At 39.4% G+C, this 16,331-nt stretch overlaps 2 protein-coding genes across 3 annotated transcripts in view; both read right to left on the minus strand.

Annotated features, from left to right (window-relative positions):
- nipsnap1 (nipsnap homolog 1 (C. elegans)) overlaps positions 1–2,268 on the minus strand; it is a 15,184-nt gene extending 12,916 nt beyond the window's left edge. Inside the window, exons 1-2 of one of the 2 annotated variants that reach the window (XM_077521599.1) lie at positions 2,250–2,268; positions 1,391–1,511 (exon numbers count right to left, since the gene is read on the minus strand). In XM_077521599.1, the coding sequence (XP_077377725.1) occupies positions 1,391–1,464 (74 nt within the window). In that variant the 5' untranslated portion in view covers positions 1,465–1,511; positions 2,250–2,268. Of the gene's footprint in view, positions 1–1,390; positions 1,529–2,249 lie in introns of those variants that run through there. The other variant, XM_077521600.1, reaches the window with a different exon arrangement.
- A 1,588-nt stretch (positions 2,269–3,856) lies between these two features.
- LOC144019238 (uncharacterized) lies at positions 3,857–16,061 on the minus strand. The gene is made up of 11 exons (XM_077522178.1): positions 15,782–16,061; positions 14,470–14,730; positions 14,146–14,241; positions 13,076–13,201; positions 12,726–12,880; positions 12,512–12,648; positions 10,957–11,050; positions 9,290–9,622; positions 7,634–7,799; positions 7,409–7,533; positions 3,857–6,017 (listed from the first exon to the last, which is right to left on the minus strand). The coding sequence occupies exons 1-11, from the start codon at positions 16,047–16,049 to the stop codon at positions 5,691–5,693; spliced, it is 2,088 nt and encodes a 695-aa protein (XP_077378304.1). The 5' UTR covers positions 16,050–16,061; the 3' UTR covers positions 3,857–5,690.
- Positions 16,062–16,331: the final 270 nt, after the last annotated feature.

Raw genomic sequence — 16,331 nt, forward strand, 5'->3', positions numbered from 1 at the left:
ATGCCAGATCCGTCGCACCAGCATCTACTGAAACTCAACAGAAGTACCCTCTCCCTCCCACAGCCCCTTGAATCAGTTGGTGCTGGTGTCTGTGGATCTCACTTTGCTTTATCTATCCTTCCCTCCTTCCTCTCTTTAGTTTTTCCTCTGGTCACTTGAGATCTCAATTTATTGGAAGTTTGAGGTTTCTGGGGTTGGCATAAGACTCTGGTTTTGTAACCACGCAGGAGGGGTCTTGTTGGTGCTGGACTTCACCTTGATGGATTGGATGTACTGGCTTCCATGGATCTCACTCTGCCTTATCGATCCTTCCCTCTTTCCTCTCTTTAGTTTTTCCTCTGGTCTCTTGAGATCTCGCTAAATTTGCTAGAATTTAGAGGCTTCCGGGGTTGGCGTAAGACTTTGATTTTGTAATCATGGGGAAGGCAGGAAGTGTTTGGTCGGTGCTGGATTTCACTTTGATTTATCTTTCTTTTCTCTTTATTTTTTTCTGACCTTTTCTCTGGTCTCCTGACCATTTAAACCTCACGACTCTGGCAAGATTCTGAAGTACCTGGTTAAGGCGAAGGGTAATGGGATATTTATAAGGCTTTAGGTGAATTAATGAGTATAAATTTATACGTATTTGCACGCACACGCACGCACGCGCACGCACGCACGCGCACGCACGCAAACGCACGCACACACACACACACAAAAAAAAAAAGAGCAATGATGATAAGACGTTGAATCGGTAAGACTACCGAATGAACAATTCTGAGCTCTAAAAAAAAAAAATATATATGCTGCAGAAAAGTCAATTTACTGTAAGTTTGGCAACGCAAGAGATATATATATTTTTTAATTTACTTTAATTTTTTATTTTTTTTTAAATCAATCTCATGAGTGCCTTACTTTTATTTAGGGTTATAATTAGCCAAATTTTCGATCTGTTCTGCAAAACATCTAAGCCAAAAAAAATAAAAAATGTGGAGCAGTGTGAAGAGATACTGTACTTGAAGTCCCATGCAGCTGCTTTTGTGGCGCTTTACAGGACAAAGTTCACAAGTCCAGCAATTGATTATATCAAGTTCGCTATGGCCGTGGAAAACACATCCAAATAAACTCTTTGCTCAACATAAATTATGACGTATATCGGACTGGGGAGGAAATAAAGGACACGTCCAGCAATTGAACGCTGATAGAATAATATTGTAGAACGCGATTTTAAACGTGAACAGGTTGCCTCAATGTTCGTTTGTTTGTTTTTTTTCTCTCGAAAGTTGCCAAGCGGCGAAACAAGCAGATGCACCTGCATGTGGAGGAATGAACTTGCTGACAAAACCGAGCAGGAGAGAGGCAGTCTATTTGAATTGCTTTGTACAAAAACATAACGTGACGATGAGCTCACCTGCCCGCTTGACTCCCGGCAGCGTACCTGCACAACACGTGTCCTCTGGACCGAACCGAGCCGGTCGACGCCATGATGATGATGATCGTCCGATATGACCCCCACTTTTTGGACTTGTAATCTTAAGCAGACGCGAACACTAGTTAATGTTTAGTTTTGTTGCTGTCAGTTATACTCGCCGGTAAGGGGGCGGGGTGTCACGTGACGCAGCTCGCGTCAGGTCACAGTCGATCTGATGTAACTAAGTTATTGACCGCTGCAGTTGATCGGCTAGAACTGGCCGTCAGAATGTAGTTTTTGAACATTAAAATTGGTTAATTTGACCCAAGCTATATGTTTAATGCTCAAGGTGAATTCGAATTGTTTGTCGATGCAGCGTTTCACAGCAAAAAAACAAAACAAAACAAAAAAACACACTCATATTTATACTTTTTCAAATGAGCCAAGTCAACCCAGAATGTTGAATATTCCAAAAACAACAAAATAATTTTTTTTATGGCTTACATTGCACAAAGATCAAAAATTTATTTCTTTTGGTGTAACGTTTCATAGCAAAAAAACTATGTTGGGTCAGTTTGACCCATTTATGCTCAATTCCAAAAGCATCCAGAGAAATAACGGTTTTCATTGCAAACATATCAAAATGAACCATTATTTTCTGTCGATGTCAAGTTTGACAGCGAAAAGCTAATATTTGTTCTTTCATTTGCAAGTGGGTCATTTTGACCATAACAGGAGGGTTAAAATAGCTGTCGATATATTGCTTCATCCGATTATTGTTTTGCATCTTTTCCAACCTTCAACATTGAAGGAGCTGATCCCATTTTGATGAAAAGTTGGAGAAAAGAATCGAACGTACCGCCGGAGTCAAACCGTTCTTGTTCTGTTAAAATAGGTCAAAGAATAAATGTTTATTCTACCACTTAACATGTAGCTCCACCCCTGCTTGCGAAGCAAAGCAGGCACCTATTACTATCCTAGAAAAAGGCGTTTATTTTTCTTCTTTATTTACGGGAATTTTTAAGGCAAAATGCGGCCCGAACCGTTGAACGTACCAGCACAAATGAGGTATCAAAAGATGCGGCTCAATCTGACTCGGTGGGGAATTCTTTTTTTCTGGAATTCCGAGTTACCATGGCGACGCAATTCCCCCCAAACCACGCCAAAAAGTCCCATAGGAATGAATGGAGAAGTAAACAAGCACCGAGGGATTGACCTGATTTCAACAGGAAGTGACCCGGAACTGACCTGATTTCAACAGGAAGTGACTTGATTTCAATAGGAAGTGACCTGATTTAAACAGGAAGTGACCCAGACGTGACCTGATTTCAACAGAAAGTGACTTCATTTCAACAGGAAGTTACCCAGAAGTTACTTCATTTCAACAGGAAGTGACTTGATTTCAATAGGAAGTGACCTGATTTCAACAGGAAGTGACCCGGAACTGACACGATTTCAACAGGAAGTGACCCAGAAGTTACTTAATTTCAACAGGAAGTGACTTGATTTCAATAGGAAGTGACCTGATTTCAACAGGAAGTGACCCGGAACTGACCTAATTTCAACAGGAAGTGACCCAGAAGTCAAGTCACCTTTATTTATATAGCGCTTTCAAACAGCCTTAGTTGTCACAAAGCGCTTTACAGGAACACACACACACACACACACACACACAAAAACATAAAACAACAGCAATACAATAACAAAGGATATTTGCTCACCTGCACAGGTCCAACACTGACTTGATTTCGACAGGAAGTGACCCAGAAGTTACTTAATTTCAACAGGAAGTGACTTGATTTCAATAGGAAGTGACCTGATTTCAACAGGAAGTGACCCGGAACTGACCTAATTTCAACAGGAAGTGACCCAGAAGTCAAGTCACCTTTATTTATATAGCGCTTTCAAACGGCCTTAGTTGTCACAAAGCGCTTTACAGGAACACACACACACACACACACACACACACACACAAAAACATAAAACAACAGCAATACAATAACAAAGGATATTTGCTCACCTGCACAGGTCCAACACTGACTTGATTTCGACAGGAAGTGACCTGATTTCAACAGGACTTGGCAAACTGTTCAGTGTATCCGGCTTTCCACCTTGCAAAAGTCAGCAGTCACGTCCAAAATTTCCGCGGTAAATTTTCTAGTTTTTTTTGTATTATTATTATTCAAACAATTTCAGTCAATAGTTCAGACTTCAATCATTGCACAGTTCACACACAAAAAACAGTAAAGCACAATAAATGCTCTCATATCATTTCAATGTAAAAAAAAAAAAAAAAATGTCTAAGCGGGGCTACAAAACAAAACAAAACAAAAAACAAAAAAACAGTCAGACACACAACTGGCAAATAAAAATGCCCTTCTTATCATTCTTAGCTATTACACAGGCAGGGAAACCTTGCATTGTGGAATTCACTCTTTTTCTTTTTTTTTTTGGTGGCGACATCAGCCACATAATTGCCTTCTCATCAGAGATTCTCAACTTTTGGCACTCCGGGAACCGAATTTTCCTTTTGTTAAAAAGTCACAACTTTTTTTTTTTTTTTTTAATACAAGTTAAGTGCATTATTTAAAGATATGCACAAATGAAGACCAATAAGTTAATAGCAAATTCAAGTTTGCTGAAACTTTGCAGCAGCATTCCTGACATGTTTATAAATGATGGGTGAAAATGTAACAGACGGCTCTGGCGTACTCGCAAATACGTACTCACGAGTACGTTCCAACGTCCTTGTGGGCTAAATGCTACAAATAGCATATTTCCCATAATGCTGTGGGGCCTTACTTGTGCATGCGCGAGTGGGGAATTGGCTGAGATTATACAAATATGTTTGAAAATTAAGTAAAAAATAAATGTATATATATTTGTACGTTTACTTATGTCTGCAGTGTGTGATTTAATTTTTTTCCCCCATAATACAACAGTTTATTGACTTGCACATGCGCACGTAATGCTCCATTGACCCATTTTTACTTTAATATATTTTCTATTAAAATGGTTATTAATAGTGGTGTGAATTGTCGAGTATCTGGCGATTTGATCCGTATCACGATTCGATACCGATTAATACCGATGTGAATCTTTTTAAACTGAAATTCGGAAAATACTAATCAGTAAACTTGTACATGTACACTGTAAGATTTGTATGATAATGTATTTAACTGAAACTTCAACACTGTTTTTAACAGGTTTTATGTTTGAACAGCATTAAAATGAAATATTAAGGCTTAATGTTAATGTTCCATGAATATAACATTCTTCCATGTTTAAAGTGTGAACCCTAACCCCTAAGTAAGACTTTTTTTGTTGAATATTTCCATCGAAAAGTGGTATTTAAACATCGATTCGGCCACATATTGAATCGATAAAAGAATTGCGCACTGTAATATCGCGATATATTGCCGAATCAATTTTTTCTTAACACCCCTAGTTACTAATGTTTGTAGGAATGCTTTTCGAACAATAAACATAGGTGGGTCAAACTGACACATTTCCAAGAGAACGACTGGTTCAGGATGAAACTTGTTGAAAATGGTTCATTTGAAATATTTGCAACAAAAGCGGTTTAATCATGTTTTTATCAGGAGGTTTTTTTTTGTTTTTTTGTTTTTTTTAAATCATTAACTCATTCACTCTCAGCTATTTTCACTGAAGCAATCCCTTTTGCTCCCGCCTGTTTTACTGTATTTGGACTGATTTTGCAAGGCCCACAGAATATTGTGTTCTCTTGCTATCAAAACATAGAACCTACCAAAAGAAAGATTAAGTCTCTTCTTTCATCAGGGAAAAAAAAAAGAAGTATATTTCTGTTTCTGTTTTGCAGCAATTGGCATTAGAATATAGCTAAGTTTCATCATTATGTACAAATGTGTTTAAAACACTGGGGGAAAGAGCTTGTTGCAACATGGCCCTGGTTGATCTCTTATACTCCGATGCCACCTGCTGGCCGTTTCAGTAATAACTACCATTTCTTCAACTGTTCTTTGCTGTTGAGAGGCATCAAAGCCTTGTGTATGCTCTAGCATAAAAAAAAACAATTGTATAAATACGTCTTTGGGACACTTAATACATTTAAAACGTATTTATACGTTTTTGGGAGCAAATGAGTTAAAGGCAGCCAGTCAAATTGACCCCGTGAACCTTATTGTTGTTCCTGAGAAAGCAACCTAACAGGAGTGTGAATGAAATGTACGGTCTGATATTTTCTTCCACTTTTCATCATGTCAGCGATGTGACTGTTTGGAGAAAAAAAACCCGCAGCGATTTCTTGCGAGCGGTTCCTTCAACAAGTCTGGATGTTAATCATTCTGGCCCGGATGTCCTTCACCCTCGGCGTCTCTTTGGAGGAGCCAACGTCGATGCCGTAGAAAGTGGTTTGTACGAATGTGTAGAAGTTGAACAAGGCGTCGTCGTAGGACACGCAAAAGACAAAGTGAGCCTTGAAGAGTTCGTCAAAGGCAGCCGCCGGCGTGTGCGCCGCGCAGGGGAGGGCCTTCTGGTCCAGGATGATGTAAAACTTGTCGATGGCGCTCTTGTTTTCGCCAACGCAGAGGAGGAAAGGCTGCGCCGATCCGACGCTCTGCAGGAACGTTGCCATGCTTGTCCCGACCTACGATGGGAGGACGGGATTTGAACAACACGCATTTCGCATACCATTTGTTTTTGTTTTTTTTAACAGTGCTTCTCAAAGTGTGCATTGTAAAGGGTACGCAAAAGAATTACTGACCAAGTAACTTTAAAGTTGACATTTGCATTGTGCAATACATATTAAATGAATCATTATTAGGGAAGCTTTTTGTTTTTTCTTCTTTTTTTTAATTCTTAAATTTTTGCTGATAACATTTTGACACTTTTTCAATAAAAGTACATATTTTTATTTATTTATATATATTTTGTTTGACTTTGTTTTCATTAATGACATTACGCAAAACAACTTTGTAGTTTCATTTCCATATTTTTGTTCTCATGTTGATTTTTTTTTTTTTTTAAATGTCTTGTAGAGGGGCGCCGTAATTTTGTCTTTAAAAAATGAAACATTACTAAGGCAGATTTTTTGGGGGGGGGTAAAATTCTTACATTGTTGCTGATAACATTTTGACAGTTCCAGTAAAAGTACATATTTTTATTTATTTATACATATTTAGCTTGACTTTGTTTTCATTAATGACATTATTTTATGCAACATAACTTTGTAGTCTCCCCTTCCCATTTTTTGTTCGCATGTTGATTTTTTTTTTCATTTCTTGTAGAGGGGCGCCCTAATTTTGTCTTTAGTCTGGAATAATTAAAATATTTTTTTGTTGTTGTAACATTTCAATGTACAGTGTTCCCTCATTTTCCGCTGGGGTTAGGTTCCAAAAAATACCTGCAATAAATGAAATCCGCAAAGTAGTTAGCTTTATGTTTTACATTCATTATATATAAATAAATTATAAGAAGTAAATTAAGGCTCGAAACCCTTCCACCACACAATTTATACACTTTTCTCATTGAGGCATTTACATTTTCTCACATTTCTCTCGTTTAAACATTCTCAATGTTCAAACCTGCATAAATTTTATAAAATAGGTACATTACTGTAAAAAAAAAAAAAAAAAAAAAAAAAAGCAAAATTACACTAAAAAAAATTCACGATACTGCAAGACAACAAAAAGTGAACCGCATTATAGTGAAGGGAAGATTATATTCCTGTAAATCCCGTGGTAGTGTTTTTCCCCACTATGATGACTTTAATTTGGTGGAATTAGATTTTTTTTTTTTATACACATGAATACATACTTTATTCTTGGAAAAATTGCAACATTAGGAATACATTCCTTATTTTTTTTTGTAAATATTTAGGCCATTTTCCTGATTTTTTTTTTTCTTTATAGTTGTACTTGGCGTACTAAAATTGAGAACAATCATAGTAGAACCATTTGGCCATCCGATTTCCACTGAAAAGCATTTTCTTCATTAAAACAAACAAACCAATACATGTAAAGATGTCGTGACGCGGACCTTCATGAACTTGAGAAGATGGTCGGCAGCTTCCGAGGCGCTGATTTTGCCGTGCCGTTTTCCTTTGGCGGTCGGAGGCAAGAGTTGAACGAGCAGGAGGATGGCCGCCAAGTCAGCGTCCCATCCTGGCGGATTCACGCGCACACAAAAAACAAAAAAAACAAAAAAAACGTCACATACAAGCAAGCAACACTGTTCAAAGCTCACGTTCACACAAACACTTGCCGGCATCGCTCGATTGGTCCTGAGCAGACAGAAGGACGTCCAGTCGAGAAACGGGACGGATGCTTTGGCAGACCTTGACCACCCGAGGCTTGTAGAAAGTCGGCCATTTTGCCATGAACTTGCCCGAGACGGCTTCTCCAAAGAGCATGGCGAAGTCTTGCTCAATCTGGCAAAGAAAAAGACCATCAAAAGAGACCTTTTTTTTTCTTCTCAACAGGGTTTCTATCAGTAAATCCAATTTCGCTCATTTGCTCCCAAAAACATATAAATACGTTCTATTTTCAATCTTTTAAGTGTCCCAAAGACGCATTTATATACATTTTGTTTTGTTTTATTTTTATGCTAGAGCATACAGAAAGGTTGAAGAAATTGTAGTTATTACACAAAAGGACAGCAGGTGGCAGCAGAGTATAAGAGATCAACTAGGATCATGTTGAATAAAAGTTCAATTACTCACAATTCTAAATAGATTTTTGAATAATGATGAAACTTTGCTATGTTCTAATGCTAATTGCTGCAAAATGGAAACAGAGAGAAACATACTTTTTTTTCCTGATGAAAGAAGAGACTTATCTTTTTTTTGGTTGGTTCCATGTTTTTATAGCAATAGAACACAATATTCTGTAGGCCTTGCAAAATCAGTCCAAATGCAGTCAGTGACTGAGTGAAGGGGGTTGCTTCAGTGACAATAGCTGCCAGTCAATGAGTTAATGGCAATTTATTGCAGTTTAAAATGTAAAAATACCTATGTTGTGTACTGCATACACATACACGCACACATTTTTTTACATGCAACTGCATGATTTCCACGTTAATTCACGATTAATCGCGATATTTGATACATTAATTTTGTAGTAGATTATTAGAAGTTAAAAAAAAGATTTACTAAATAGTTAAGAGGAATGTGAAACCTTTAGTCGGATTTGTGATGTGGTTACTTTTCTGCCACTAGGTTGCAGTAGTGTTTCATCTTGGACATTGGTGAAAGGAAGAGTCCATTTTTTCTTTTCTTCGAGCAATAGCTAATTGGAACCTGAAGCAACTTGTGGATTGGCAGCCATTTTGGTTCATTGTAAATTACAACTATCCATCCATCCATTTTCTTGACCACTTATTCTTCACGAGGGTCGCGGGGGGTGCTGGCGCCTATCTCAGCTGGCTCTGGGCAGTAGGCGGGGGACAACCTGGACTGGTTGCCAGCCAATCGCAGGACACACAGAGACGAACAACCATCCACACTCACAAGCACACCTAGGGACAATTCGGAGCGCCCAATTAACCTGCCACGCATGTCTTTTGAATGTGAGAGGAGACCGGAGTACCCGGAGAAGACCCACGCGGACACGGGGAGAACATGCAAACTCCACCCAGGAATGGCCGAAGCCTGGACTCGAACCGGAGTCCTCAGAACTGGGAGGCGGACGTGCTTAAATTACAACTAGTCCCAACAAATACATATATTTTAAATCACATTTATTATTGTGTTAAATTGTGTTATTAGTTGCTCCGTTGCACAGCGCTGTATGCATGAACAACGCTGTTTTTACATCAATTGTATTGTTTGAGCAAAATCCATTTAATGGCATTAAATGTGTTTTAATGACCCGCGTAATTCTATGAATGTCTCGTTCAACTTGATGCTGTGCGGATTCTTACAAGGCCCGGCGTATCCAGGAATCGCGGGAAGTGCTCCAAGACGACGAGCGAGGATCGGTCCGAGTCGTGCAACATCTTCTGCCGGTGCTTGAACGTCGCCTTCATTTTCTCCTTGACGAGCGACGGCTCCGGCAAACGCGTCATGGCGAGCATGGCCTCGGCGCATTGGTCGCCCGAGAGCTGTCCGGGTGGCGAGCGCTCTCGCGCGGTCTTGGGGCCGCCTTCGAAAGTAGGTGCGGCGCTCGTCTTGGATTTGTACGTGCTGTTGCGCTGCACCGTTTTCAGCCGATAGGCCAGGTATCCTTGCCCGCTGCGGCAATCGTAGTAATGTTCCTGCCGTGCAAAACAAAACAAAAACGCTTGAAATCACATGACAGCAAAACAGACACAAGTACGATGGGCTTTTCAAATAAGGAGATAGCAGAGATGAAGCTGATGTTAAACATTCGTTCTTTGAGCATTGGGTACGACCACACACTGAGGACCAAGCATTTAAGTATATTTGTTAAAATATATATTTACTTGTACATTTATGTTTCCAGAATTATTTACACATGCGTACATTTTGGTATTTTTTGTACAAGTATCTAAGTTAATGTGTCGAATCTGCTGCTCTCAGTCATTCACTTGCATTTACCTAAAGTATGCTCGCTTCTGATTGGTTCGTGCGAGTCAGCTGATAGGGGATCAGTAAGTGTTGGTGCTCTCGCTGCCGTGTATGACGAGTAAAGTTTAAATTAACTCAATGACTGGCAGCCATTTTCACAGAAGCAATCCCCTTCGCTCCCGGCTGTTTTACTGGATTTTGACAGATTTTGCAAGGCCCACAGAATATTGTGTTCTATTGCTATAAAAACAAGAAGACTTTTCATTCATCAGAAAAAAAAAAAAAAAAAAAAAAAAAGTGTATTTCTATCTGTTTCCGTTTTGCAACAATTAGCATTAGAATATAGCTAAGTTTCATCAATTTTCACAAATCTATTTAAAATTGTGAGTAATTGAGCTTTTTTTTTTTTCAACATGGCCCTGGTTAATCTCCTTTGCTCTGCTGCCACCTGCTGGCCGTTTGTGTAATTACCATTTCTTCAACCGTTCTTTGCAGTTGAGAGGCTGCATCAAAGCCTTCTGTATGCTCTAACATTTAAAAAAAAAAAAATAAAAAAATAAAAAAAAAGTATAAATATATTAAAACATTTAAAATAAAACGTATTTATACGTTCTTCTCGACATATTGCCAACCCCCTCTAAAAAACAAACAAACATTTAGACGTGGCCCTAATATAATAATAATAATAATAATAATATTAATAATAATAATAATATCAAATAATCAAGTCTACTTCCCATAGGGGGAGTAGTTGCTCGGGCACAATCTCTAAAAACAAACACTTAAAAAATAAATAAATAAATAAATAAATACATAAATAAATAATAATAATAATAATAATAATAATAATAATAATAGCTATTTTTGTATTAAAAAAATATTACTGTTGAGTTCTCAAACATTAAAATGTCAAGAAACAATGGCATGTGTTCTGTTTGAATGACGGCGATCTAATATGCAACAGGTTTGGGGACAAGTCTGCTACTTCCTAACCAACCGTGGCCAAAGAAAAAAAAAAAAAAAAAAAAAACTTTGGCAGCTTGTGCAGCTCTGTACTCACATAACCAGTCGGTGAGGCCTTGTCCTTCAGATTGGGGAAGAGAGTGACAATTCCAAGAGCGTAGGTCATGCGGATGTTAACCGGAGGGACCCTCCTGCAGCCGCCGAACATGAGAAGAAATAAAATAGTTTCATTTTTCAGATAAGTGAGCAAGGCACGCTGTACCATATGGACAAAATTTTACATGCTGATAATGATACAGGTGCAATGATCAATCAATTAATCGATTATCAAATTATTTGATGATTACTTGTGATAATCAATTAATTCCCTCTGAGTACTCAACGATATCTGTAGTACTTTTGACACATAAAATTTCAATAAACACAATGAGAAAATTGTGGACAAAAACAGATTATGGTTTAGCAATTAGTCAAATTGCTGCAATATAGTGACACCTATTGGCAAGGAGGACTTACTCAATGGTATGTCAGATTTTTTTTTGGGGCGGCCGTAAGTATTGGTGGGTGGTATCGACAGCCTCCACCGGATTTTTGTGGGTATCAGCAAATCTAGATTAATGCTATTTGTTATGAAATTTAAAACTAATTTAATGCACTGCACATACACACAAAAGCTGTCAGTCAATTACAGTTTTTAAATCATATTTAATGGCATTATTTCCATAGTAAATTTGTGATTAATCACATTATATCCATGCTAAATGTACAACAAAATATTTTTTCAAGTTTTGCATACACCTCTTCACATAAAATTCAACAAATATGGCTGCCAAATACAAATGTGGTTGTATCTTTTAGTTCATTGTTTAGAGTAAAGGAGGAAGGAAGTAAATTCATAAAAAGATTTGTGTTGCGGTAATTTTTCTGCCACTAGATTGCATTAGTGTTTCATGTTGGATGTTTGTGACAGAAACATTTTTCTTTTCAAATTCAAAGCAATTGGAATTTGGAACATGAAGCGTCTCGTGGAAACCCATTTTGTTTGTTTTAAATTACAATTAGTCACCAGTCCTCATAGATACATATTTTTTAAATCACATATATTATTGCTAAATTGTGTCACTGTGACTTCTTTTCAAAAGGTTGCATGTAAAATAAAGCACGAACAATGTTTTTACACCAATTGTACATTTATAATGCCATTTAAGCCCTTAATTTCAACAATATCATTTTAATGACTTTTAATGCTTTTTCAACAATCCACACAAATCCTGCTCCATGAATACCCGATACCTTAAAATAAACAAGGCTAGCAAACAGGGTCAATTATTTTATTAAGCAGCATTTTGGAACCACTCATATTTGACAGTTTGGATTTGGTATCCTCCTAAACTTTTCAAGATTAAACCTAACTGCCCCGTTTACGGCATTTTAGCACTTACTCGTTTTGTCCTACAGAGTAACATTTTCAAAAAACAACGTCTAGTCAACGTAGTTTTTTTTCCATCAGTGTGGATATGGTGGTGGGTGATCTCCTCACGTTTTCGGGTGCTGTCTCGTCACGTGGTTAAAAAGGTGCGAGGGACAATAGCACAGTTCCGCTAACAAGCAGACATCTGTCACACTTGTCATATCGCAAGTCGTTGACTTACCCGTGACGCTCAATCATATCTGCCACCAAGATGTTGACGAGTTTCTTTCTTGTCCGATCAGACAGTCCTTTGGTTTCCTCGTATTCTTTGCAGATATCTTCACCCTCCAGTTTCTGCCGAAGAGCATTGTAAACAACCTGCAACACCAAAAAAAATGTCCCGTGTCACCCAGCTACTCATAGTTTAAAAATAACAAACAAAACGATCAACTCACTTCTCTTGCCCCGTCACTGTCTGGCGGTCCCTCAGCCAGCGGCCTTTTACGTCTTCTGCTGTCCACAATTATGCTTGAAGCAGAAATTTCTGTTGAGCTCGTTGATGAAGATGACGTGTCAGCCTTCACCGGCGTGAAGGGGAAGTAGGAGGCCTCTGGTGACGGCACAAAGGTTCGCTGAGCTGCTACAAATCTTTAGATTGACTTCACAACATCCACAATTAGCAAATATTGTTCCGTAGATTGCTGTTCGTTACTTGCTGATGCAGCTGACAGAAGAAAGCATATGCTCAAAGTTTTATCGAGATGCAAATGGCCTGTCCTTGGTCTGTCACATGACAATTTCTTACCAGCGTGTGCGGCGGACGCCTTGAACGACACTGGAGCAGATTTCAGTAGTTCGTCAAATTTATCCACGTCAACTCCTGACGAGTCCTTCGGGTTGACATCGGCTCCATTTGGCAAAATTAATTTAGCTGAAACCAAAGACAAAACATGAACAGTGCTGGGGGACAACCAGAGGTCACTGACGGACGCACATTAAAAAAACAACAACAAAAAATGACGGACTGGCAAAATTTTGTAAATTGCCCACATTGTGTGCCTGCGAGAGTGGTTGCTCGTTTTCAATTGAATCTATGCGGACACTTGTGGCCAGCTATGATTGGCTGAGGAGGCGTAACCACACGAGTTTAGTCAAAAAGACATTTCATCATCTTGCCATGACAATACAAATCTACAATCTTTGGTTTGAGTCTAATATTTTGTATGCATGTTTGTTTTATTTGCATATAAACCTTTTTGCTTGTGGCTTTCTGTTACATTTGGGTGAAATGATTGATTTAAACAAGATTTTGTTAATGCTTACCTTCCGGTTTGGGTCACACAATTACTCACAGTTTGGATGGAGAGAGGGAGACAGACAGACAGACAGACAGACAGACAGACAGACAGACAGAGGGAGGAATGGAGGGATACATAAAGGGAAAGAAACACAGAGACAGTGTGAGAGAGAGAGAGAGAGAGAGAGAGAGAGAGAGAGAGAGAGAGAGAGAGAGAGAGAGAGAATGAGAATGAGAATGAGAATGAGAGAGAGACGTGTGTAACTACAATGTGTATGCCATGGACTTTTCTTGCCTTGGATTCATCTACTAATTGTGTTAGAAGGCGGACATAGAATGTTATATTTTATTCATTTATGGAACGTTTGAGTCAAAGAGACTCTTGGAGGTGGGCATTCTGTCAGTCCAGACAGACTTTTCGTCAGTCTGTCACAATTTGCTGACGAATAACGAGTAACTTAAGAAACTAAAATAAATGACAGACTGACAATTATGGAAGGGTGCCCACCATGACGATGTCGATGAGCCACTACAAATCAACTTTTTTTTTTTCAAATCACCTACTTGACATTGCTTACCTTCTTGAATGAATGTTGAATAATCGTAGCAGTCGTCCTTCACTGGCACTTGAACCCATTTCTGGACGCCCGCGTGCTCCACTTGAACCGGCGTTTCTTTGAAATACAAAACAGACAAAGTCGGCCTTGGTTGGACCGCACCACATCCTGCAAATGGCACGACCACATGCCAATTCTCGTCCATACTCTCATCTGCCAAATGATCAACGTCAGGTTTAACCTGCCCCTGCGCAGCGTTACGTCACAAATAAAATCGTCTTTGTGTGTGTTCGCAGTGACGTGAGCGTGTGTCTTTTTCAGAGCATTTCGGGTGTTTGCCGTCACCTTGGCAGTCGGCATGGTTGAGATTGGCGGTGTTGAAGTTGTCTGGTCCACTTGGAATGAGATCCCAGGGAAGCCGCGAGCACTCTGGCGCTTTGCCTTCATCGTCATCGTCGTCGCTCGTCACAGGGGCGCCGATCACCGGCAAATCGCTGACGGCAGCCTCCTCTTCTTCTTTTTTAACGTGGGGGAGCTCCAAATTGGATCGCCCCGCCTGCGGCTGGGGAGGAAGCACCTCCGGACACGCAATCAGATGCTGGACATCTGCGGGACGACAGCAAGGCAAACGGTTTAACACTTGAGAATTGATAGAAAACAGATGATCAATCGTCTAATTGAACACTAGTGGTTTTATTACCGTGGCAACCTGCTCTGTGGAATGTGATTGGAATGAGCGTGTCAAATGCCTCTAAAATTCTCTAAACCATTCTCAGTGTGGATGAACTCCGCCTGGGTGCCTTTCCTCACAGGGTTCTTCTGTGCCCCACCATGTTGTGGTTTGCGTGTGTGCCTGTGGGTACGATCATGGGGATATGGGGGGAGGGCTTTTCTTTTTATTATATTATAGCTGTTTTAATTGTTCAGCACTTTGAGTTTCATTTGAACGTATGAAAGGTGCTATATAAATAAGGTTTGATTGATTGATTGATTGATTGATTGATTGACCAAATCAGGACAAAACAATAGATTCTCACTCTGACCAAACATTCCACCCCTCACATTGCTCCGACCTTTCATGAAAAATGTTTCATTTGCACTTTTCGAGAGTTTCCATTTCAACCTTTGCAGTAATTTGATGCACCTTTCAACCTTTATGGCTTGCTTTAAGCCAACGTGAGAAATGTGAAGTGAATACTCTTGGACACTAACTGTCTATTTGTCACTCAGCTGTGCAGCATTATTCTACCTCAAGATTGAAAGTATGGCGCCCCCCCCCCCCCCCCCCCCCTCAAGAAAATAACAAGTGAACATAGTTGGCTTAGATACATTAAGTGACCCCGTTCTGAATTCAGTGCAAGATGATTGTTGTTTGGTTCGTTACATATAATTAAGACTTTATTTCTGATTGGCAGTTGCAGACTTTGATCTGGTTTGCAATACAGCTTAATGCATTAACAATTTAGAGCGTATTGGCTTAGCAATTGTACACGATTTGGGGGTATTGATTATTAGTAAGCAGCGGCATACGATGCTGTTTGGTAACTCAAGCAAGATGGCGTTTTTGTTTTGTTTTTTGTTTGTTATTACCTGTATTAGGTTTGGAGTTACGAGGACAGCGACGATGCGTTCAAATGCTTACGTTTCGGTCACAAACCTTGGCGGTGTAGCATGCTCCTCTTGTAAACAGCTTCTAGTTGCCGTCGCTGTCCTTCGTTCTCCTCTTTGGCGCGACAAAGTTGCTCCTCGTACGACGCGACGGTTCTTTCGAACAGGCCGAAGATTTCGTCGGCGGCCGCCATGAGTCGCTCCCTCACCATCTCTTGCAACATTTTTGATATTTTTAATTCGTCTCGTCTCGAATCGATATTAACTTCCCGCCTTTCTTTCTTCAGCTGTGGTGTGATACAATTCGCACTACGCATGCGTTGTACGCGTACCCCGGTCTCCATCTTTAAAGGTATCTACGGTCAGTCTTGAGGGACAATATAGTGTGTCAACTAAAAAACGTCAAAACGGATCAGGATGCATTGCAGTTTGTGTATTTAATGCAATTGAGTGTCATCTTAATAATTTAATAATGTATTTGTGACTATTTGGTCAGCACGGTAGTACTATTATTGCGCCAACAATTGTGTTAATATATTCCTAAGAATTCGGAGTTGACTTGAAAGTATTGCATTCAGTCTTTAAGCGTTCGGGGAAAA

This window comes from Festucalex cinctus, chromosome 5 (assembly GCF_051991245.1).
Source record: "Festucalex cinctus isolate MCC-2025b chromosome 5, RoL_Fcin_1.0, whole genome shotgun sequence".
NCBI lineage: Eukaryota > Metazoa > Chordata > Actinopteri > Syngnathiformes > Syngnathidae > Festucalex > Festucalex cinctus.

Coding starts and splice junctions, on each gene's coding strand:
- LOC144019238 (XM_077522178.1), bottom strand. CDS start 16,049: ATGCGTAGTGCGAATTGTATCACACCACAGCTGAAGAAAGAAAGGCGG. Junction 13,202..14,145: donor TTCAACATTCATTCAAGAAG/GTAAGCAATGTC, acceptor CTTTGGTTTCAG/CTAAATTAATTTTGCCAAAT. Junction 11,051..12,511: donor GATATGATTGAGCGTCACGG/GTAAGTCAACGA, acceptor CGGCGGCTGCAG/GAGGGTCCCTCCGGTTAACA.